General features: G+C 42.9%; 2 protein-coding genes across 2 annotated transcripts; one reads left to right on the forward strand and one right to left on the reverse strand.

The window, feature by feature from the left end:
- The first annotated feature begins 6736 nt into the window (after positions 1 to 6736).
- LOC118115479 (alveolar macrophage chemotactic factor) lies at positions 6737 to 8217 on the forward strand. Its single transcript, XM_035166649.2, has 4 exons — positions 6737 to 6877; positions 7339 to 7456; positions 7657 to 7737; positions 8092 to 8217. Exons 1-4 carry the CDS (start codon positions 6805 to 6807, stop codon positions 8150 to 8152), a joined length of 333 nt encoding a protein of 110 aa, XP_035022540.2. The 5' UTR covers positions 6737 to 6804; the 3' UTR covers positions 8153 to 8217.
- Positions 8218 to 13372: 5155 nt separating this feature from the next.
- cnot6l (CCR4-NOT transcription complex, subunit 6-like) lies at positions 13373 to 21816 on the reverse strand. The gene is made up of 12 exons (XM_035166645.2): positions 21685 to 21816; positions 19661 to 19782; positions 18590 to 18776; positions 18147 to 18232; positions 17831 to 17920; positions 17591 to 17659; positions 17311 to 17468; positions 16813 to 16967; positions 16464 to 16615; positions 15374 to 15601; positions 14987 to 15189; positions 13373 to 13992 (listed from the first exon to the last, which is right to left on the reverse strand). The coding sequence occupies exons 2-12, from the start codon at positions 19770 to 19772 to the stop codon at positions 13771 to 13773; spliced, it is 1662 nt and encodes a 553-aa protein (XP_035022536.1). The 5' UTR covers positions 19773 to 19782; positions 21685 to 21816; the 3' UTR covers positions 13373 to 13770.
- Between the last annotated feature and the right edge of the window lie 195 nt (positions 21817 to 22011).

A 22011-nucleotide genomic window follows, 5' to 3' on the forward strand; every position in this document is an offset into this window, starting at 1 on the left:
AGTTTGGCCTAGGACAGTTTATCCCCAGGGTATACTCTGGCCTGGGCCAAAGTATACCCAGGTTTAATCTGGGCGGGGGTTAATTTGTACTAGCAAGGTGTACCTAATAAAGTGACCGGTGAGTGTATGTCCCACATTATCTTTGAGATACTTGTAATTCTGTCATTTCAACAGTAGAGCGCGCTATCACAACATTATTGGATGTAAAACCCGGGTGGATTTTGATATGCAGTTATTTTTCTTTAGATCATTTTAGAAACATCTCTACACCACAGTCTGACTCTGGTATTTATCATTAATAATCTAAACAAACACAAAACACATTATTTAACCTTTGTTTTGGAGCTGAGTCGTTAATCTACATTATACACAGTTTTCTTTTTGCAATGTATGCAATAATATTATTTGAATATTTTATTTGTTTTGGGTAGTTTTACTCTTGAGCGTTGAGAACAGAGGATGTTGCACCTCGTTAACATCTATGAGACAAATTGTGATTTGTGAACTACACAAATAAAACTTGATATTGATAAATATCCCAAAATATGATTGTCCAAAACGCCGCAGCATGTGTCCTGACAAGAGCAAAGAACAGAGACCACATGTCTCCAGTATTAGCTTCGCTACACTGGCTTCCGGTTAAATCTAGAATAGAATTTAAAATTCTCCTCCTCATCTTCAAGGCCCTTAATAATCTGGCACCATTATACCTCAAAGAGCTGTTAGTACCTTATCAACCCACTGGAGCACTGCGCTCCCTAACGTCTCTAAAAGTAGAGTAGGAGCCAGAGCTTTCAGCATCAAGCTCCTCTCCTGTGGAATCATCTCCCACTTTCAGTTCGGGAGGCAGACACCATCTGTACGTTTAAGAGTAGGCTTAAAATCTTCCTTTACGATAAAGCCTATAGTTAGAGCCGGTCCAGGTTTGTCTTAGACCTGATCTTAGTTCTGCTGCTACAGGTCTAGAAGGTCGGGGGACACATGACACACGGAGCTTCTCTTTCCAGCTTCTCCTTCCTCTTCTCAATCGTTATCACATCAAAGTAATTAATATCTCATCAATACATGTTACTGACTCGACTTCTTCCCCGGAGTCCCTTTGCCTTATCGTCTGCAGATCCAGGGCCGCGGCCACATCGTGGATTATGATCTGTGGATCTCGTATCAGAGGTCGTAATGGTGGATCCAGTTTGGCGGATTCTGTATCGTGCTGGCTGATCGTGATAATAAAGGCGGATCCTTTATCGTGTTGGCATCTGATAATGGTGGTGGACCACGACCGAGGTGGCAGCTGATGATGGATCCTAATGGCGGCAGTGGACAATGACTGTGGACGATAGTGGCATCCGATCGTGATGGTGGATCCTGATCTTGCTGGCTGCTGACCACAGACTATGATTGCAGCAGGACTGCTCGATACATAGTGTTTCTCCTCAGATACTCGACCATTACTGACATTAATCCATCAATTCACTGACCTTCAGTTATGCTTCAAAATGTTTACCCTTATCAATGCTGCTAAAACCTTTATCTTGATGTTCTCCGTCACACGTGGCATCTAGTGCACGTCTGTCCGTCCTGGGAGACGGATCCTCACATGTGGCTCTCTGAGGTTTCTACCTTCTTTACCCTGTTAAAAGGTTTTTTAGTAGTTGTTCCTTTCTCTTGTTGAGGGTTAAGGACAGAGGAGGTCACACCTTGTTAAAGCCCTATGAGACAAACTGTGATTTGTGAATATGGGCTATACGAATACAATTTGATTGATTGATTGATTGAAATATGAGACCCTGTTATGAATCGTCCACTGTGAATAAAGATGGCCGACCCGTCTCCACTTCCTCCTGTTGTACAAAATTAAAGCCAAAATGTCCCGGACACGGGCGCCGCCATTTTGCACTTTGACACCGGTGCGGTGGCGGGGGGCTCCAACGTTCCAATCTGCAGTTCAACCAAATGAACGTTTTAAAGTCTAAGAAGAAAAGTACAAGAAAGTGTAGCTTGTAGGAACGATGATTGGAAAATAGAATAAAAATTTCTCTGCATGCAATAGATAATCTGCAACCTAATCATGTAATGAGTGGGCAACAATTAAACAATTCGACTGAGTCACAGTGTTTGAGATGCCGCTGCCCCAGGATGGAACATGTTGGGCACGTTGTTGTGGTCGACTGGGTAAAACTTTCTGTTTTTCTGTTCCAAGCGAGACGAAGTTCTGTGATTCACACTGTTGCCATCTGCTGTACTCATCCCTCTTGTGGTTGACACCTCTCAATCACCGTCTCAGTCTCTACGTCTCTCGTGTCTGTAGCATTCAAACAAAGCAGCTTTTTCCCGGCATCGTGTGAATCAAGAATCCTACTCGTTCTCACCATAAAACCAACGTATCGGCATTTACAGTAAAATAAGACGTGTCAGCGTTGCAGCGTGTGGTTGAAAGTTTCCTCAAAGACAAAAAAACCTTTGTTTCCAAGTAAAGCAACCAAACAAAGTGAGAGACTGTGATTGAGACAGTTGAAGATTTATTAAAACGTGGGGAAACACTGGGAATCTCCAGACCCGGGCCGGAGCCTCTCCTCCTTCCAGCTTCTCTGGCAGATGATCAAGATGCACGTCACTTTCGGCTCGGAGATTTAATTGTAAACTGATAAATGCCTTAAAACCCCTAACGGCAAAGGGAAAATAGATATTTTTGGAAAACTTTCCAATTTAACGAAATAAGTCATGTGGGGGAGTTTGATTGGGGGGGGTTGGGGGGGCTGAACATTGCATTCTGCTGTTGAAAGTCGGGAATTTCAATTCAGTGGTTTCCTTTGTTGGACATAAGATACTGGCAGAGTGTGATGAAATGACAATGAACACCCTAATATTAGAAGGTGGTATATTCTGAGAGGACCAGTCATGAGGAAGTGTCTGGAGTGGGGGGGGGGATAACTTTCCCTTTCTCTGCTGGATACTTTCTCTTCTGCTTCAGCGAAACGTCTCCTCGTGAATTCTGAGTTTTGTTTATCTGGAACTTGAGGAGAAGTGAAATACAGTTTGTTTCTTCTTATATATTGAAGGTCAAAGGAAAGTTTAGTAAAAGATAGTTTATCCTTTCTTCCCTTGTCTGTATTGACAGGCTCGTGGGTTTGTGTCCAAGCTTCACGGGAGTTAGTCGTTAGTCGTTTCTCAGATCATCTCCTTCTCGTTTCCTCCACATGCAACATGTTCCCTGTGAGAAGCAGCTGTTCACTGGTCACCATCTAATATTCAACCAATCATCAGACTCCACTCCATCTCTGAGTCGTTAGGAGTTGGGGGTGTTGAGACGTTCAGAGGCAGTTGAGACGTCTAGAGGCAGTTGAGACGTCCAGAGGAGTTGAGACGTCCAGAGGCAGTTGAGACGTCCAGAGGCAGTTGAGACGTCCAGAGGCAGTTGAGACGTCCAGAGGGAGTTGAGACGTCCAGAGGCAGTTGAGACGTCCAGAGGGAGTTGAGACGTCCAGAGGGAGTTGAGACGTCCAGAGGGAGTTGAGACGTCCAGATTAGTCCAGAACCCGTGGCGTCAGAGGGTTGAGGCGTCGAGTTGAGATGTCCAGAGGCAGTTGAGGCGTCCGAGGGGTTGAGGCAGAGGAGCTCAGAGAAGAACCTCCTGCTCCTTCACGTGAAGTGAGGAACAGCTGAGTCCACACTAATGACGCCATTACCTGTCCCCCTCCGGCACCAGGAAACCACCTGAATCTTTTCAAATCTTACTTCTTTCACTTTCTGTGCTGGAGTCTGCTCCTCTGCTGTCAATTAAAACTGCACATCCCTAAATATTATTTCCAATATTTCATACAGGACTCAGATTTAGAACATGGACCCTCCGTGTTCATTTTATTTATGACAGATTCATTTAATTAATTGGAAATATGAATATTTATTGAAATCGTGCAGGTAATATTCACCAGAATCCTGTCCTGGATGATCAGGGGGTCCCCAGTGTGGTCTCAGCATGTCTGAGGTCATCTAGTTTTAAATCTTGAAATATACATTACGATCATTGTCATCAACGGGAACAAAAGTAAATTTACCAGAAAGGATGTGGAAGAGAACAGAAATAAAACTTTCTTGCTTCTCCAATATCTAAATATCTAAATATGTACCACAACCCACAATCTGTCCCAGGTCCAACTTCACTGTCTCCAGTGGTTAGAGTTTCTACAACTGTACACTGTAACAAATTGCTGTAGTTTCTACAGTAACATTTTACAGTAACTTCTTGTTCTGTCGTTTTACGATGTTTACCTGTATATATCGCAATGCATCATGGGACAAATATAATTACAGTAGCTAACAGCATTTATCCACAATAACACATTGTAAAATTACAGGCAAGTTGTATTCTGACTGTAGATGGTGCATGTTGATATCGATGGCGTTGCACGAGGCGGTTTGAAAGACGACCTTGACCTGAGAGCACGGGAGCAGAGGAGTAGCATTAGCGCGCTAGCTGGGTGAAATGGGATTGGGCCTAAATTGAACAGTCAGTGACTGCAGATTCCCATTATTGTAGCTAAATCATGTTTTGAACATAGAGACATTTGGCATTCATCTTGTCTACTTTATGGTGGGGGGGCAGTTGGCTGTGGAACTTGCTGATTTGGGTATTCACAGGCTAACAGAGGTGGTCCAGGGCTCAAACTACATGTGTGTTAAGCAAGAAGCTCTCCTTGATTATTGTCCATTAATGGTGTACAAGCTGAATATCCTCCCAGATATATACTGACATGTCAGTACTGGGGGAGGACATCAGACAAGCTGTGTTGGTGGTATTACCCAGCCTACCAGAGGACAAACTACAGTCCCAAGCATCGGAGTGGAATCCAGATCTGACCTGCAGTTCATCAGGGAGGAGGATCTCCCTGCCAACATCACACCTATGAAGGTATGTCTTAGATTAATGTTTATAAAGCACTTAAAACAGAAAAGCTCATTTCATAAAATTAAAAGCTGTATATTGTGATCCACTATGCATGTTAATTTGCTAATTTATGTAGGCTAATGAATGCACAACAAATTATTTTACTGAAGGTTTTGGTTTTCATTTTTTGTAGTAGGGATGACCTGCTGTTTTTTCCATGAGATCACTGATCCTCTGTGAGCCAAATCAGCTGATACACTGCAATTCAGGAAATCTCCAGAGGACCTGCTGCCTGAGGTTATGTTGATGCAACTATATCACTGCTGGTCAGCTCATGCAATCTTGTGAAGTTTTGCTTTTCATATTAAATGGGCAAATGATTATCTTGTCTTGAACAACCTGATGGATTCGGCTCCCTCTTTTAAAAGGAGCTGCCGGCGCAGATTTTTCATGAAGTTTCTTTTCGTGTGATTTTGTGATTTCAGATGTTTCGTTGGAATCAATCCAACCAAAGGCACCGAGACGGCAAAGCTGGTCGGCCAAAGAAGTGGGAAGGTGCGTGAAAACAAGAACAACTCTGTCAGTCCTCACGTCTCTTCTCTCCTCAAGAGATTAATGGACTTTGAATGGTTTTGAGTGTAAGTCAAACATAAAGCATGAGGACTGTTCTCCTCCTCACTATGTGACTGGACATTGTTCTTCTCTTAACATTTTATTAGTATTTACATCTTTTGCTGATATATTAAGATTTCCAAACACACTGAAAAAAGGTCATCTTTTTTAGCTAGTTAGCTAAAAGTTAAATTATACCAAAAATGATGTGACCTTCTTCTTAATACATTTCTACCTCAGGTCCTGGTTTCAGATTGGGCCTTTCAGCCGAGTATGTTGTCAGTTTTAATAATGTTTGACTATGTTGAACCTCTGGTCAATGTGAATTCCACTGGGGGGCCGGTGTCCTGAGATGTATGATTTACGTTTAAGAGCTTTTCTGAGAAAAAGGACACCATGTTCTTAAAACGTTGTGAAACTGTGAGTGTCAATAAAAGTTTTATTTTGTTGCAGCTCTGGCTCCGTTTTTATTTAACAGGTGAAAAGACTTTAGTGCAATGTAGATGAATTTTGGATAAACAGTATGCCTGGTCTCATTCAAAATACCTCACAGTATGCATAATTTGCAAAACTGCTAATGTAAAAAAATAAAAAATAACTAAAACAATTGTACAACATCATATTGTATTGTGAAGTATTAACAGCTATTTATTGGCAACTGTAGTTGCCAGGTAACTTCTGTAATCTGAATAGAATACAAGGTAATGTTGTAAACTAGATTACAAGTAATTGCGGTTTTCTGTAAAAAAAAACAAAACAAGAAATTGCTGTAATTTATATACAACAAAAAACTGTAAAACGTATCCTGTAATATACTGTAATTCTTTTTACAGTAATTAACAGTAATTTTACAGTACTTTATTGGCAACTTTTTTGCCAGGTATTTACTGTTAATTCTACAGTCAATTCTTTACAGTGTAGAATTCAATGGTTTTTAATATCAAAAAGTGTTTTGTGCACTAAAAGCTTAAAAAAGTGACTTTTACAGACTTAACTCAAGTCAACACTAGTGTGAAAATCACACTTGTCTCATGGCAGGAGAACCTGAAACTGAGAGTGAGAAAATAAAAAAAATAATCTAGGACCTTGTTTTATTTAAATTGCAGTGATCAGTTAAAAATATTGGCCCACACAAGGAAAAGTAAATCCACCTTACTCAGCAAAATGCCCGGAAGTGATCAATTTTTACATTTTGTCGAGTCAAGAGGAGTTATCTCCCCCTCGCACTTCCTTCTCTGCTGCTTTATAAACCCAGAGATTCCGTCTCACATCCTCATCGGTGCTGAGCGATCAAACCAGCCACGAAGATGATGATGCTGCAGAAACCACTCCTGCTCCTGGCCGCTCTGACTCTCTGCTGCTGCATCACCTCTCTGCACGGTAAGACCTTTGATTACTGTCAAGGACATGATGACCTTTAGTTTGTTTGATCAACTCCAGGAGTTTTTTCCTTGATTAGTTTAATATTGTTGTACTTTGTAGTAAACTTAATGAAACAATAAGGTGTCATCTGCATAGAGGGATATTTTTCTACTTTTAAGAACTATATATATATACTGTATATATACTGTATATATATATATAGTATATTGCACACACATATTGTTCCCATTACTAATTTAAACTATTTTCCTTTTAATTATTGTGTCTTGAAAACACGTTTTTCAATGAAAAATACTGTTACATGCAACGTATATAAATAAAAGTGCAAAACCTAATAAATCTTTTAGTTTCTGCAGCTTTCAGTCAGTTTTTCAGTAAATGGAGTAAAGTAGACCCCCTGTGGTCACATGAACAAAGTTTCATGAGTTAACTCAATTTTAAATTTGAATTTCTCGCAGCTTTTCGCAGGCGGGGGTGTCACTGCATCCGGACGACCACCGAGGAAGTGCCTGCTAAGTGCATCAAGAAAATTGAGGTGTTCCCTGTTTCGGGACAATGTCGCCGGACTGAAATCCTGTGAGTAGTCGTGACTGATTTCAGATAAACTATGAAATAATGCCACCGCAATAAAACTGTGGGTATTCAAATATAAAGAGTTTTTATTTCTGCCCCAAACGTCTCACTTCATCACAATGAATAAAGTATCTGCTGTTGTGGAGTCTTACTCTCACTCCTGAGGAAAGTTTATCACTTTTATTTCACTTCTCTCTCACCAGGATCACAAGGAAAAACGGCTACAAAGTGTGTGTGGACCCAGAAGTGAAGTGGGTCCTCTCCCTGCTCAAAAAACTGCAAAGGTGAAGACTTTGACTTTGGTTTTTATAAAAGGATTAAATTATTGATTCAGGTTTATAGATTAGATTAAAAAATAATCATTAAAATTTGAAACATTTTATTTTTCAAAGATGTACTTGTTAGTGTAGCTTCAAAAAGACACAATGATGATGTCAGCGTTTGTATCCAGGATGTTTTGGTTTCATTTCTTGATAATAGGAGGGCGCCCTCTAGTGGTGACCAGTGATGATTGCAATAACAGAAATATTGCAATAACCTGGGATTGTGTAATTGTTTCATATTGTGTATTTAACATCCTAAACTACCTGATCACTTTTTAATTAATTGATCTCGTCTCTTTTTTGTTTTAATTACAGAAACGAGACCTTGGAAAGAACCAGTGTTTCAACCAACCCTTCTTCAAAACTCGACTTCTGATCACATTCTGTGGCTTCGTGTAACTTGAGGAATTCACTGTAGGAGAGTGGATTCGTGGTCCAAGTTAAAAAAAAAGAAGGCATTTTTGTAGTTCACATTTGTCCATTTTGCCATTTTATTATCAGAAAATGTGATTTGATGCAAAAAAACTGATTATTTAAATAAACACGTGATTTAAACATTCTCTAAAACTGCGTCTCTGAATAATTCTTCTTGGTATAAATGAACAACACAATCCGGTTAGTCCTGCTGTCCACAACGTGCTGGTTACTGCTGAAGAAATAAATCACAGACGAAAAAAGTCTCTTGAAAAGTGACATGTTTATTGCCTACATGAGGAGGGTGTGTGTGTGTGTGTGTGTGTGTGTGTGTTAGAAGTGTAACTGCTCACATGTCAGATACAGCTGTAGCCTTTGTAGATGTCCATCACTTCATACATGTAAATATCAACTTGTACTTCTTGTATATATATATATATATATAAAATGAGTGTTCAATTAGCAGTTCTTAATCAGTTTTTTATCATTTATGCCTCGTGCAGATTCAACACTGATATTGTGCTGAGAGGGGCTGTTCTTAATTTAGTCATTTTCATACAGAGGTGCCTTACAACCAACTATGTAGCAGTGCAGTGCAGCCCCCTAAACATCTAGTACCAAAGTGTTCTTAGTGGAAAAAACTGCCATCTCCAAAATCTCCAGTTGTGGGAACTGAGAGAAAACTGTTTTAATTGGATTAAAGATCACGAAAATGTGTCTTATTAATTATCTAATTATAATCTTTAGTATTTATATTTAGCTTTGCTTTTTGCTTTCCACTTAACTTTAAGAAAAGAGCTAAAAATAACATAAAATGTTAATTCACTTATTCATACTTAATTCTTTGGAAGCTCCCTGCAGTCATTTGGATTTTAAGTTAAATATATTTCATGTCCAGTTTAATTACATTTCTATAAAAAAAAAAATCAACTTAATTTAGGGACTTTCCATTGATTTTAAATCTCTTTATTTATATATATTCATTCATTTACATGTATCAAGTTCTTTGGGTGAAGTTGTTAAATGACCTGATGACACAACTGAGAACAACTTCATTCATATGTATTAAACTGCAATGTGCAGCGGGAACTCGGCTTTCAAAATAAAAGAAGGACCTCTACAAAGGCTAAATCTGTATTTTTCTTTGTCCTGTTGTTGAGTCAGAGAAACACAAAGTCAGCGACCTCCACCGACACGAGACAAAACCTCCACTCGTCCTCACAAGCCAACGCCAAATTTGTCTTTGTGACATTTAATCGTCAAACACGATGCACACTTTGAATCCACAGTACAAAACCCGCTGTGTCTGATTCAGCTCCTCACCACAGAGCTGCAGCTCGACCTTCCACACCGACACCGACACCGACACCTCCCGTCTGTGGTGGAGGCCGAGCGACTGAAAACCAGTTTGGTGAAATGGAAACTCAACATGCGAGACACACGGATCAGGTTTTGAGTGCAGCTCTTTAAAATCCTCTGGAGGAGTAAAGTAGCACCTTGTGTTGGTGACTGCTGGTGGCGGCTGAGTGACATCACCCAGTTTCACTTCACTCCACTTTTAAACACACGAATAAAATAAATCTGCTGAAAGTTGCTGGGAAGCAGCGACTTTAAAATACTTAAAATGTTTCCAGGAGCAGAGAAGTTACAGACACACCAGCCGGGGGTTCCTTAAATCTTCTCACTCTTAAAATTGACAAATTCCCCAAATTACAATTTTTTTTTTATACAGTCAATCTGACTTTTAAAACATTTTAGCCTTTTCCCAAATCTCAAATTAACCAGAGCATCAACCGGTGCATCGTCAGTGTTGTTAACGAACAGAGACATTGTCAAGATGTACAGAACAAACCCCTCTATACAGCAGCATTCTAGAGGTCGTTTCAAACTCAGTTCAAGGTCATTATCTGGGTTTTCATCAGACTTATTTGGCGTCATTGTTATTTACAGGTTAATACACTGCGAGGGAAAACATTTACACAATATCCTTTGAATTCATGTTTCCCTGATTGGAAGCCGTCAAACACGTGAGAGCAACTTTGCGACAACAGAACAGCTCTTCAGATAATCCTGGTGTTCCTCAGGGAACATGGACGTGTGTGTCTCACGAGCACGCTGCTGTAAACCTGAACAAACGTAACAGTCAAAACAAAACAAAAAACAAAAAACCAGGGCCAGATAGTGAACGACAGGATTTTTTGTTTACATTCAGAACTTGCATGCAATGGCAGTTTTAGATAATCCTGTGGAAAACACAGCTAGTTTATCTGCAGTGGAATCAGCAAAATAAAAAAAGGAAAAAAAAACACAAACGGGTGAAAAGTGTGGATTTCAGATCTGTGGCAGAAATGAATGATTTGTCCTCACAAAACAAAAAAGCAAAAAAAAACTCTGAAGTGAGCAATGATTCCTCAGTTTGGTTCGGGAAGGAGTGATGGAAGGAGTGATGGAAGGAGTGATGGATGGGTGGGTGGATGGGTGGGTGGATGCATGGGTGGATGGATGGGTGGATGGGTGGATGGGTGGGTGGGTGGGTGCATGGTGGATGGGTGGATGGATGGGTGGATGGGTGGGTGGGTGCATGATGGCGCTGGGTTAATCTGAGCGTCTTCGTCTCATGGGCAGTGCTGCTGTTGGAGGAATTGTACAAACTAGGCACGTTGTTTGTAGAAAGATTACGTGATGTGGACTCTGCAGAAACGAAAGCCGAGAGGTATCGATGGTTAACGGATGAATTGAAGGAGCTGATGGATGATGAGGAGGAGGAGGAGGAGGAGGAGGAGGAGGAAGCCCAAATGAACACATCAAATAAACAAAATCAAACTCAAATTCGATTAAGCGTCGTCTCGAGAGAAAAAGCTTTTGAGACGACGCCTACATGTGCAGCGGAGAAATAAAAGCCATCAACACAAACTGCTTTTAAACCTAGAACGTTGATCTTCTCCTCTCAAAGAACTTGGTGATACTGAGTCGTACAAAGTACCAGTTGAAAGACTGCATGTTAGTCGGAGACAGAAAATGCCCGCGGCTCAAAAACAAAGTTGGACAGAGAGACGTTGGGTTTTCTCTTCAGGAGTTTCCCCAGACTGGGTGGAGGGAGGTATTCACATATGAAATCATAGTGCACTGGGCAAAGGAAAAACAAAGTACAAGTACATCTATGACTTGTGACGAAGAAATACGCCCCTTTTGTCTGGAGAATGGTACGTTCCCCCTCGAAATGTGAAAGACGCCCTGTCCCCAGAGACAGTTTCATTTCTGTACAGCTGTTGTACAAAAATCAGAAAAACCCTGTGAGGTGAGTTCAGGAGTGAAGTATAGGCCTCAAAATGCTCACGAGGAATCGATCCCTCTGGAACCAGAGGCCGACAAGTTGTTCAAGTCAAATCACGTGCAACCCGAAAGCAGAAGCCGACAGCGCCCCCTCCAGGCCAGTTCAACTGACCTGACTGTGGGTTACAGCTGAAGTGACAGGGCGCTGGGTTGTGCCGACACCGTCTATCACTTGGTAATTATGGCTTTTCTCTTCAAACACAAATGCTTCGACTAGTTCAATCTCAAAAGGTGTTAAAGAGATACTGAGTTAACTCCTGAGTTAACTCCTGTGAGTCCCTCTGCGTAGACCGAGCCGGGCATCGAACCTCAGCTTCTTCTCTTCGTACCAATCAGCTGTGTCAAGTAGTGACAACCGGCGTCGAGTCTTTTGGACCAGTTCACTGAATCCGATTATTTAAGTGAGAAAACATTTACAGATAAAAGTCCCAAAAATCAATATGATTTAGATTCCTCTTGATCGCTGCCTCGTTAATTATCTCAGGACGCTGATCTCACATTCTGGAGCCACTGGTTTAGACGTTTTAACATTTTAGAAGTTTGGCTTTGAATTAGTGTTTGTTCTTTAAATATGTATAAATAGGTACTGGAACTAAAGTACTGCATCTCTGCATTAGTAAAGATACCCAGTGCTACTCCTGAATTCAGCTTGTCCTTCTGATACTTGTCTCAAACGTCCTAAAAACAAAACCAGATGACGATGATGTTTTGAAACCTTTAAAGAGTCTGAACCAAATTAATTTCAACACTTTTTGCATCTTACTCGAATTTTAATTTGCCAGATTTGGGGAATGGAGCATACGTGCGGCGGCGGCGGCTTTATCAAAAACGCACAAAGACGTGGGACTTCTACTTCAACAACATATACGTTTGTACGCTCATACGTTACCTGTGCTTATAAAGGATTTTCAGAATAGCTTCCTGAATGTTTTTTGCTCGTATGACGCGACTCAGAGAGTCTAGAGTTTGAGAGGTACTGCTCGATGCATAGAATAGCCCTGAGTCACGACGTACATAAAGGGCTCTGGGTTCTAGTCCTCTGACACTAAGACACAGAGTTGAGAGGAACCTCCGGTAAATACATTCGGCTCCTGCTCTCGAATCGTGAGCAGATTCTTCGCAGGAGTTTGTTTTTTTTGCCGTCTGGCAGCGATAATTAAATATAATCTTAATATCTGTAGAGTGTAAGTCACTTGTTGTGTGGGGTGGGGGTGGGGGGTGGGGTGTGGGGATTCTTTGGCCAGTCTGGTGATGGGAGTCAGGACGATGCTCTTAAGACGCCGCACACGTGCAGAAGCTAAAGCGCATTGTTTGTCACCGTCAGGACTGAGTTGCTGATATGTTTCCCGTCTTAAAAACAATTCAAAGAGTATCGTGCGGGGCGGGCGGGGGAGGGTAATTTGGTGTTAATGTAAATCACGAGTTGCATCTTTTACTCCGTCCAGATTAACACGATACGTCTGTGACGATCGATGAGAAGGTTCAACATTCATGGAAGTGAATGGACCTGAATGCAGCAGCGGCGGGGGGGGGGGCCGTCTGACAGCCCTCGAACTGCCCCCAGTGCTGTAGTGACCAGTGGTTCATACGACCTGTGGCGTGAGGTGATTCCAGCTTCTAGTTCCCGTGAAACAAACCAGTTTAGTGTTACAACGAAGTTATATAGTTTTTTTTAAAACGCCCGGTACTTTAAAAAAGTATTTTCTCTCATATCGAACAACTAAAGTATTTTAGGGTTTTCTTGGCTGTTCAAAAATATTAAAACATGTACTGTACCTTTCACGTCCTCCTATAACATTCTGAACTTATTGTGTTGACGTGTTCGTAGTGCGTTAAGTTTTTTTTTTTACCCAAATCAAATTCAGAGGACATTTCTTAAAAAGGTCGACTAGTGAAGGTTTGTTGTGACAGGAGCAGAGTCAACGAGCGACTGGGATCATGTCGAAGGCAAAAAAGAAAAAGCAGCTTCATCCCAACATTTGGTTTCTTAGGGGGGGAAAGAAAACCAAATAAACATTTACAGTGTGCAAAAACAACACAAAGAGGAGCAACAACCAGGGCGAATACTTCACTCCTTCTGGGTCAGTGTGTCTCAGGGCTGGAGAGGGTTGGATGGTGTCTGAGGTCTAACGTGATCGGTAAACTGTACAGGGTCCTGTATAAAGCTGGAGGGGGGGGGGAGGTGGGAGGGGCAGTGTTTAAAAGGTGGGACAGGAAGGGTGGGCGGGGCCCCCCCGTCAGGCTGCACTACCTGTTGACCGGCAGGTGCAGCCCGTTGAGGGGGTTGAGCGGATGGGGCAGGGAGGGGCGCAGCTCCAGCTGGGCCAGCAGGGAGAAGTGGTCCGAGGGGATGTGGGGGTGGGGGCAGCCGGTGATGTTGTTGTCGGTGAGCCACTGGCTGTCCAGCGGCCCCAGGAGGCCCAGGACGCTCATGTGGTTCTTTGAGAAGAAGATGTAGTCGATCACGCCCTGAAGACACAAAGACACAAAGACACAAAGACACCGAGTCAGAGACGTTTGAGGCAGAGAAACTTTCATATGGTTGTGAATGTGTTCAGATCAGAGAGCAGTGATAGAACTTTTCCTTGAGAACAAAGCACCTGTGTAACTTTATCTAACTACAAACCCAAAAAACAACGGACAGGGATGAGAACATAACCCGAAACAGTGAGTTTAATAAAACGTCCTGGTTTTTATAAAGATGAATTCATCTGAAACAGCATATTTATCATCTACAAATGGATAATTTAACAATGGTTTTAACGACCTCTCCGGTTTCCAGCTTCTCTCAATCACAGCGTTCTTGAGTCAGAGAAACACAAAGTTAAAGCGTTTCCTGTTTTTGTTTTGTGCGAAGTCTTTTTGATCGAGGCTCGTTCTGTTCTCTGAGTCGCCTGCATCACAGCGGATGTCTGCCCACTAATGAGTTGACTCATCTCTTGCCATTAATCAGTCGCGCATCATGATCTTATTTGTCATCACTGATGTAAACGCCTCCAAACGGACCTCAGTGATCATGTATCTGTAAAGACGGTGGAAAAGCAAACTCTACATAAAACACTGTTGAGCTGCGGATGGTTATTAGTTTAAGCCCCCTGACACAGTTTCCAAACCTTTGGCACAGAATGGGCACAGGGGGGGTTTCTACACTTCAAGGCCATAAATCAGCATGAAGCATCCTCCCAATTTCCCTTATTGCTAACAAACTGAATTTGAATGTATTTTATAAAAAAAAAAAAATTCCAGATACTATTAGTATCTATCACCATCAATCTATTAACGGCCTTTTGAAAAGTGCTTACGCTGTGGAATTCAGTTCAAATGGTGCCAGTTTATTAACAGACATTCTCACGCACTGAGATGAAACCAGTGGCAGCTTCTGACAGAAGAACAACTGGATCCGAAAGTCTCGACATCACATAACGTACAGTTTGAAAATAACCGGCACATGAGATACGCTCACCTTGAAGTCGTATGTGTAGTTGGTGTAAGGCATCAGATTGCTGTCGTAGGCGCTCTTCAGCTGGAAGCTGTGAGTGATGCTCCCGTCCGAGTTGCCGTTCTTGCCGTTGCAGTTGAAGTTGGTCAGACAGTCGCTGTAGCGGAGCTCCTTGAAGTCCTTGTGGTTCTCAGCCACTCCTCCGTTGCTCAGGTATTCAACCACCCCTGCGTGACACAAAAGTAAAACTTCTATTGCAAAAAGGTGCATCACGTGAACCCGTCTTGATTTAAAACAACCGTAAAGAGACTCACGCTGTGTTGATCAAACTGTCAGACACAGTTTTAACACAACATGGGAACCAACCAACCAGAGTGGGAGGCTCAAACGTTAACAGAGGCTCGGCCCTACCAGAGTCAGGCAGCGAGTTGAGGTCAGCGCACAGGACGATGGGGACGGAGGACGGGTCGGAGGCCGGCGAGCCGGTCGCCATGGAGCCCGAGGCCCTCTCAGCGATGCTCTTCAGCTCCGACAGGAACATCATGGTTTGGATCAACTTGACGTCCGAGTACTCGGGGTCCCAGTGCATGTGGGCGTTGGCCACCAGGATCAACTGCTTCTCCTGTGGCGGCTTCATGCCTGAGAACAGAAGAAGCCACTGGATTACATCACAGGGACTGAAATCAGGACCTGGACAATTACAACCGGATAAAAAGGCTCAAATGTTAATGAGTAAAAACGAAAGAAATTTGAAAGGAACTATAAAAACATCAACGCCTGTAAAGCTTTACATTTACAAGAATAAGGAAGGTACTTTCAAACTAAAACCTGAATGTGATCTTTTTTTATGCAACTTGAGAAACTCAAAAGTGCTGAGACAGTAAAATAACACTATTACAAAGAGATTTAAGGAATTTCAATAAAAAGAAATCAAACCACAAACGGGAAGTTCTGGCTATAGATTGAGTTTCGCATTGTCCATCACTGTCAAGTGAAATGAATGAAGTGACTACAACTGATCATGTGATCAAACTACAACACAAAGAGATTTGGGAAACACCTGACCCCTTGTGGCCAAATACAGAATAACGTATTGGATTTATCTGACACAGTGCAAATGCGTAGATTAAATATAACTCATAATATAAAGATATGATCTTTTAAAGACAGTATTAAGTGTAAAGGTTTATCTGTCTTTTCACATGTACAGTGGATATGATCCAGATTCATACGATGCTCAGATTTAAACAAAAAGAACAAAGATGACATCACCTGGGTTTCTGAATATGTTAAAGAATTAATTTAAAAAACAATTGGCAGATATATTATTAACAACTATATTGTTAACAACACTGGACCAATCTGGTTAAACTGGGGGAAAGTAGGACGAGTGTCTGTGAAGCTCTGAGGCCTAAAGCGTCTCCCTCTGGATCACAGAACCAGAACAGAGATGTTCCCTCCTGGGTTTGGTTCTGCACACAGTTCACAGAGCGGCTCTTACCGCCGGAGAACACGTCCTTGTTGACCTCGAGCAGCACGGCCACGCCGATGTTGTCTTTGGTCATCACTCTGTTCAGCATGACCTCGGAGCCCTCCGAGTTGGCCATGGCCACCTGGTTGAACTCCACAGTGTGTTTCTGGACCAGCGTGAACCTGCAGGAGCGAACGCCACCAAGCATCAACATCCAGGGAGGAGAACTTTGAAAACTTCCATCATTCACTTCTAGATAAATCATAGAATTCCTGCTTAAACCACCTGCAGTCACAGTGTGGTCTGATCATCTGAGTTAGTTTTCTACCGCTCTGAACGTGCCTCACTCCAAAAAACACCTTGCACAGTATAAACTCACTTCTCAGTCTTGAAGAACACAGCGCAGCCGTCCACGTGTTTCCTCTCCTGTTCAGAAACCAGTTTGGCGCGAGACTTTGGACAGAAGTAGCCGTCGTAGCCGTGCTCCTTTAGCGTTTCCAGAAACATGGTGTAGTACTGCTCCGTCTCCACCTCCTGCACCGACACGGGGACGAGAGACGTCAGCAGTGAGTGAAAGGAACAGGATGTGTGCAGGTGTCAGACATTTCTTATTTTCTCTGATCCAGATGAAGTGACTTCCACCTTAAGATGCACTTTCATAACAGTAAAAAGCAAGTTTTCATATCCACAGATCAGCTCCATCAACTCAGTCCCGGACAATCTGCTGCCGTGTTCTTCATTGGTCAAATGTAAACTCTGGATAAACCTTTAGACTTCGGTGCACTCTGCTCTAATTGTCGTCAGATTAGTTTTCTTTTTTCCTGCAAAAATATATTCAGCTTAATGTTGAGGATGTAACAGGAGCCTCTGTCTTTACCTGGAGACTGATGATGTCAGCGTCACAGCCGGTGATGTCCTCCATGATGCCTTTCTTCCGGTACTCCCAGTTGAGGGCCCAGGACGGACAGTAGCCGTACAGCTGCCGCGTGGCGTACTTGTCACACAGCACGTTGTAGCACATGACCGTGAACACGGCTGCAGGACGGACACGTGAAGGACACATTAAACCAGATGACAGAATAACGTGTCACTTACAATGAGACTGTAAATATGAGCTTGACTCCAACAGGCTGAAGGTGTAGCCACTCCCTACTTACCCGCGGGCATCATCGGGTCTCGCTCCTTCAGCGTGATCCAAGGTCTTTGGGGGAGCTGCTCTGGGTGCACTGGAAACAGGAGGAAGAGGAGGATTAGTGCTCATTTGTCCTCGACAAACACAACAGCACACCAGCTGTTGTGTACCTGTGGTGCTCAGGTGTACAATAAACCACAGGGTTAAATATGCACGAGTTCCAATAAGCACTGGTGTGGTGAGGTGAAGCGCCCGAGCCGCTTACCGGCTAGATTGTCGAGCATGTAGTTCAAAAGCTTCCTGGTTCCGTCCGGCTCCTGGTACAGATTCAGGATATCTTGGGACAAAGGATTTCCTGCACAACAGTCGCATTCAAAAATTAACTAAATATGAAACATGCAAAGCAGGAAACACACGTTTATGTCTGATTTTAAGAAATGTTCCCAAGTCCGATCCATCCAAAGACGTTTTTTCCGCACAGGAAACAAACGGAACCATGGTGTGTAAAGTCCAAAAGTGAAATACAGATTAAACCAAGTTGTTTCTCCCACGTGACGGAACTAAAAGCAGAAAGCACTCACCTTTCAGCCCCAGGGTTTGTAACTGGAACAGCCTCCCAAGTTCGTAAGGCAGAACTCGCAAAAGATTGTTGTTTAAAAGCAATTCCCTGCAACACACAGGACACACACACGTCAAAGTCTCCGTCACAAAGTGGTGATTCCTCGTCTCTGATGCAACTTCCACCGTCTTTCAGTCAAAATGCTTTGTCCCTGCTCATCATATTTGTTTTTGTTTGTCCTTTTTGAGGGGAGACGTGTTTCTGAACACTTTCACAATCTCACCCACACGTTTTCTAATCTTTTCCATCACTTCTCATCTATGCTTTGGGAAAGTTTGTCCCATAATCCTCCGAATGAACAATTTATTTTTAAAGAAAGAACATGCACTGTAGATCATAAGTGTAAAATGTTGCTGTGGTGAAGCTCATGTGTCCCCGATGTCCCTGAAAGTATCTCCGACCGACCTGAGAGCGACCATGTTGCCCAGTTCGGCCGGCAGGCTCCGGAGCTTATTGGACGACAGGTTCAGGTAGACCAGGTGTGGCAGCTTGGCGATGTCCGGCGGGATGCGGCTCAGGTTGTTGTCGTTGATGTGCAGCGCCGTCAGGTGAGTGAGCGTCCACAGCGAGGTGCTCAGACTCCTCACCCGCCCTGCGTCCAAACACACGCACATCAGATTCACAGCTCGTTAGAAGAAACCTTCTGATCAGTTCAACACAAAACAGACTGTCTGCATTTTTGACCTTTTCATGCAGGGAACAATATCTGATTCAGTTCTTCAGTCGGCACATTAATGCTTCTCACAGGGAAAAACCACATGAAACAACATTCGGAAAAATCACGTGACACAATCCAACCCACAATTAAACCAGGCCGATAGAATCCAGCAGAGTAACCCGACACTGGTGGAGAACTCTGGGACCAATTTAAAAAACTGAATTAAACCAGTAGGAAGATAAATGTTCTCCGTCAGTAGCTTCATTCAGACAGAAATCCTTGTGATGACACGAGATTACAACAGAAACCCGATGAGCACCTGGTTCTACGCTAGTTTATTTTTCATCTTTGAGTTTCACACTCGTTCAGTCACAATCCTCAGAGTCCTCGTGGTCCCGTCTGATCAGTTTCCATCGGAGGTTCGTGTGTCGAGAGAAGTTCATCGTGTGGTTTACACATGTTCCTCCAACCGGCAGGAGGAGAATCTATCGTTTCAACGGGGGCTGAGATTCAGGATTATTTATTATGATCAACTCAACTGCTGCTCGGGAAGTTTCCTCTGCGCAAGAAATCAGACAATTCAGCTCCGCTTCAGTTTGAAGAAACAAAAACACGCTGAATACAGTCGCTGTTTTTACATGAACAACAATAATCTGACCACTGACTTTATTCTGATTAACTTATTTGTATTGTTATGTGTTACAGTCGGATTATGACTCATGTCGACGTTCCCGACACAATTTTAAAAACCTCCACCTGTGGAGAGGCTCAGCCGGGATGTTTCTGTGGAGGCAGAGCCGGGGGTTAGTTAGACTGACCAGAGATCTCCAGCTCAGCCCAGTAAGACTTCTTCCCATTGGCTACGTCCTCGGATGACATGATGGTGTAACATCGGCGGGGATCTGGAGGGTCATATTTTTCCTTTGGCATACCTGTTAATCTGAGAGATGGAGGGAGAACACGGAGGTTTATTAGTTTGAGTTCAGAAACCAATGAAAAGCCACGAGCAGGAATCGGTCCTGTGCTAAAGAGAGCAGACGAATAATGATAAAAGAAATTAGACAAAGAATAGAGCTGCAATGATTTATCAATTAATCAATATCCGATTGGCAGACTCTGGACTTCTCTAGTCTTTGTCATTTAAACACTCCACTATTTTCTAAAAACATATATTCAAAACAATGAATCCATAAAACAAAAGAAAATAATCAATGGAATAACTGACAGTAAAAATAATTATTAGCCCAAAATAAAAAGCTTTACACTTTATTAAAACCTATGTGGTTTAATTAAGATTTAAAAAAAAATATTATGTACAAAATAAATAATTTGAATCTTAGCAGAACATATAAAATATTTTCTGGTTGTGTAATAATGACGTGTTTGCTCTTGGGCATTGTTTAAAGAATCTGCAAACTATTTTTAGTTTGAAAAAAGTCGTAAATCTTTAAATAACTTTCACAGTTTAAAAGTCAAACATTTAAGTTTAAAATAGATAAAAGCAACAAATCCTTATTGTCGTATAAGACTAAATACAAAAGTTAAAATAAAATACAAATACAAATCTTGCATAAGAGTTGGTCAGGTGTGTGGTTGTTGACTTAAACCTTTATCGATATAAACATCTGAGTCTGTGACATAAAACGTGTTGAGTGGAACCTTTGATTATCACATCGACAAAATAACAACACTGCATTTACAAGACAGCGTCCAACACAAGTGGTTTAAAGTGTTTAAAAGTATTTATACGCAGGAAAGTGTCTGACAGAGATGAAGGGAGCAGCATGATAATAGTAATAAAAGTGGTATTTCCAGGGAAGAGTAGTAAATGTGAGATACACTGTGTATCTCAGCGATCACGTCGTAAACATAACGCACCACGATACACGATGTGTGCGATTCTGGATCTGCAGCGATACGTCCAAAGGAAAAAGAAAGTGTAATAACAATAAACTCTAATTAAATATATATATATATTAGTGATATCTCAACACGGGGAACACTCAGTGCAACAGTTACTGAACACGCTGCTCATGCATGAAGAGTTAATAATGCTATTTATTACATAAGAGACACAATTTCTGCACAATGTGTTCTTGTACTTTTGAAATACTCTGGAGTACGTGTTGCTCTGTACTTCAAAGCAGGGAGGGGGGGCTGTACTTGTGACAGAGTATTTTTTACATGAAGGATCCCAGTGGCTCGTACTGGAGCTGGTCAGTGGGGGGGTGAAGAAGTTTCTTACGTAACCTGTTTACACGGGACTGGGTCACAAGTTGGCGGCTGCCGGCGGACACACAAACACACACCCCCACGGGCCCTCACATCAACCACACACTGATCACATGTGAGTGGGGGGGGGGGGTTTAAACTCTGGGACAGTCTGCTGCTGGGAGCACTGGGAGCACTGGGAGTCAGCTGCTGTGGTTCGAGACGTGTGTTGTATTAAAACAGCTGAGTGGGTCCAAACACAGCTGTCATGTCAGAAGTGACAGGGCCCCGTGCAGGGGGTCTGAGCAGCTGTCACACCGGGGTGAACGCCCTCCGGAGGGGGAGGTGGGGGTGGGGGTCCCGGCTCCACGTTATCTGACGGTAAACGGTTTAAAAATAGCGCCGGGTCCCGGTGCGAGCAGCCGCCCGGTGGAGCTCCGATCCCCGGCGCCGGGTGAGTGCGGCTAGCGGCGGCTGGAGCGCACACCGCCCGGGACCCAGCGAGGCGGAGCGCGGAGGGGGAACACGAGTCAAGGAGGGGGAGGAAGCGGGTTTAAGAGCGTGATTTCAACCCGGGCCAGTCCCGGGTGAAGGGCCCTCGACACGAGGAGAAGCTGCGGAGGGACGTTACCTGCATGCGGGGCCGGCAGAAGACGCTTCACTGGCGGGGCCGGAGGAGACATATGCGGCCGTCGAACCCGCGCAGACCCTCAGCGTCTCGGAAGCACAGGGAAGAACAACAAATGCGGCTTCCGCTCGTGCCCGCGGCGCGCCACACCGATATTCATCCCCCCCCACCCCCCTCTACCCTCTCCTCTCTCTCTCTGTCAGCACCTGTTCTTCAGTTCTGTTTATTTCTAATATTGGAAATAATAAAGTGAAAACATGGAGCTGACATGTGAAGTTTACTGCCCCTAAATAATACAGAAAATAAAATGTTCATTTATACAGAATAAAC

Source organism: Hippoglossus stenolepis, chromosome 9, assembly GCF_022539355.2.
Source record: "Hippoglossus stenolepis isolate QCI-W04-F060 chromosome 9, HSTE1.2, whole genome shotgun sequence".
Classification (NCBI taxonomy): Eukaryota; Metazoa; Chordata; class Actinopteri; order Pleuronectiformes; family Pleuronectidae; genus Hippoglossus; species Hippoglossus stenolepis.

What these genes read in the sequence shown, in the direction of transcription:
- LOC118115479 (XM_035166649.2), top strand. Translation starts at nt 6,805, where the DNA reads ATGATGATGCTGCAGAAACCACTCCTGCTCCTGGCCGCTCTGACTCTC. An exon ending in CTGCATCACCTCTCTGCACG is followed by an intron (nt 6,878 to 7,338) that starts GTAAGACCTTTG and finishes AATTTCTCGCAG; the next exon opens with CTTTTCGCAGGCGGGGGTGT. An exon ending in TGTCGCCGGACTGAAATCCT is followed by an intron (nt 7,457 to 7,656) that starts GTGAGTAGTCGT and finishes CTCTCTCACCAG; the next exon opens with GATCACAAGGAAAAACGGCT.
- cnot6l (XM_035166645.2), bottom strand. Translation starts at nt 19,772, where the DNA reads ATGCCAAAGGAAAAATATGACCCTCCAGATCCCCGCCGATGTTACACC. An exon ending in GGCAACATGGTCGCTCTCAG is followed by an intron (nt 18,233 to 18,589) that starts GTCGGTCGGAGA and finishes TGTGTGTTGCAG; the next exon opens with GGAATTGCTTTTAAACAACA. An exon ending in GTGTTCTTCAAGACTGAGAA is followed by an intron (nt 16,616 to 16,812) that starts GTGAGTTTATAC and finishes TCGCTCCTGCAG; the next exon opens with GTTCACGCTGGTCCAGAAAC.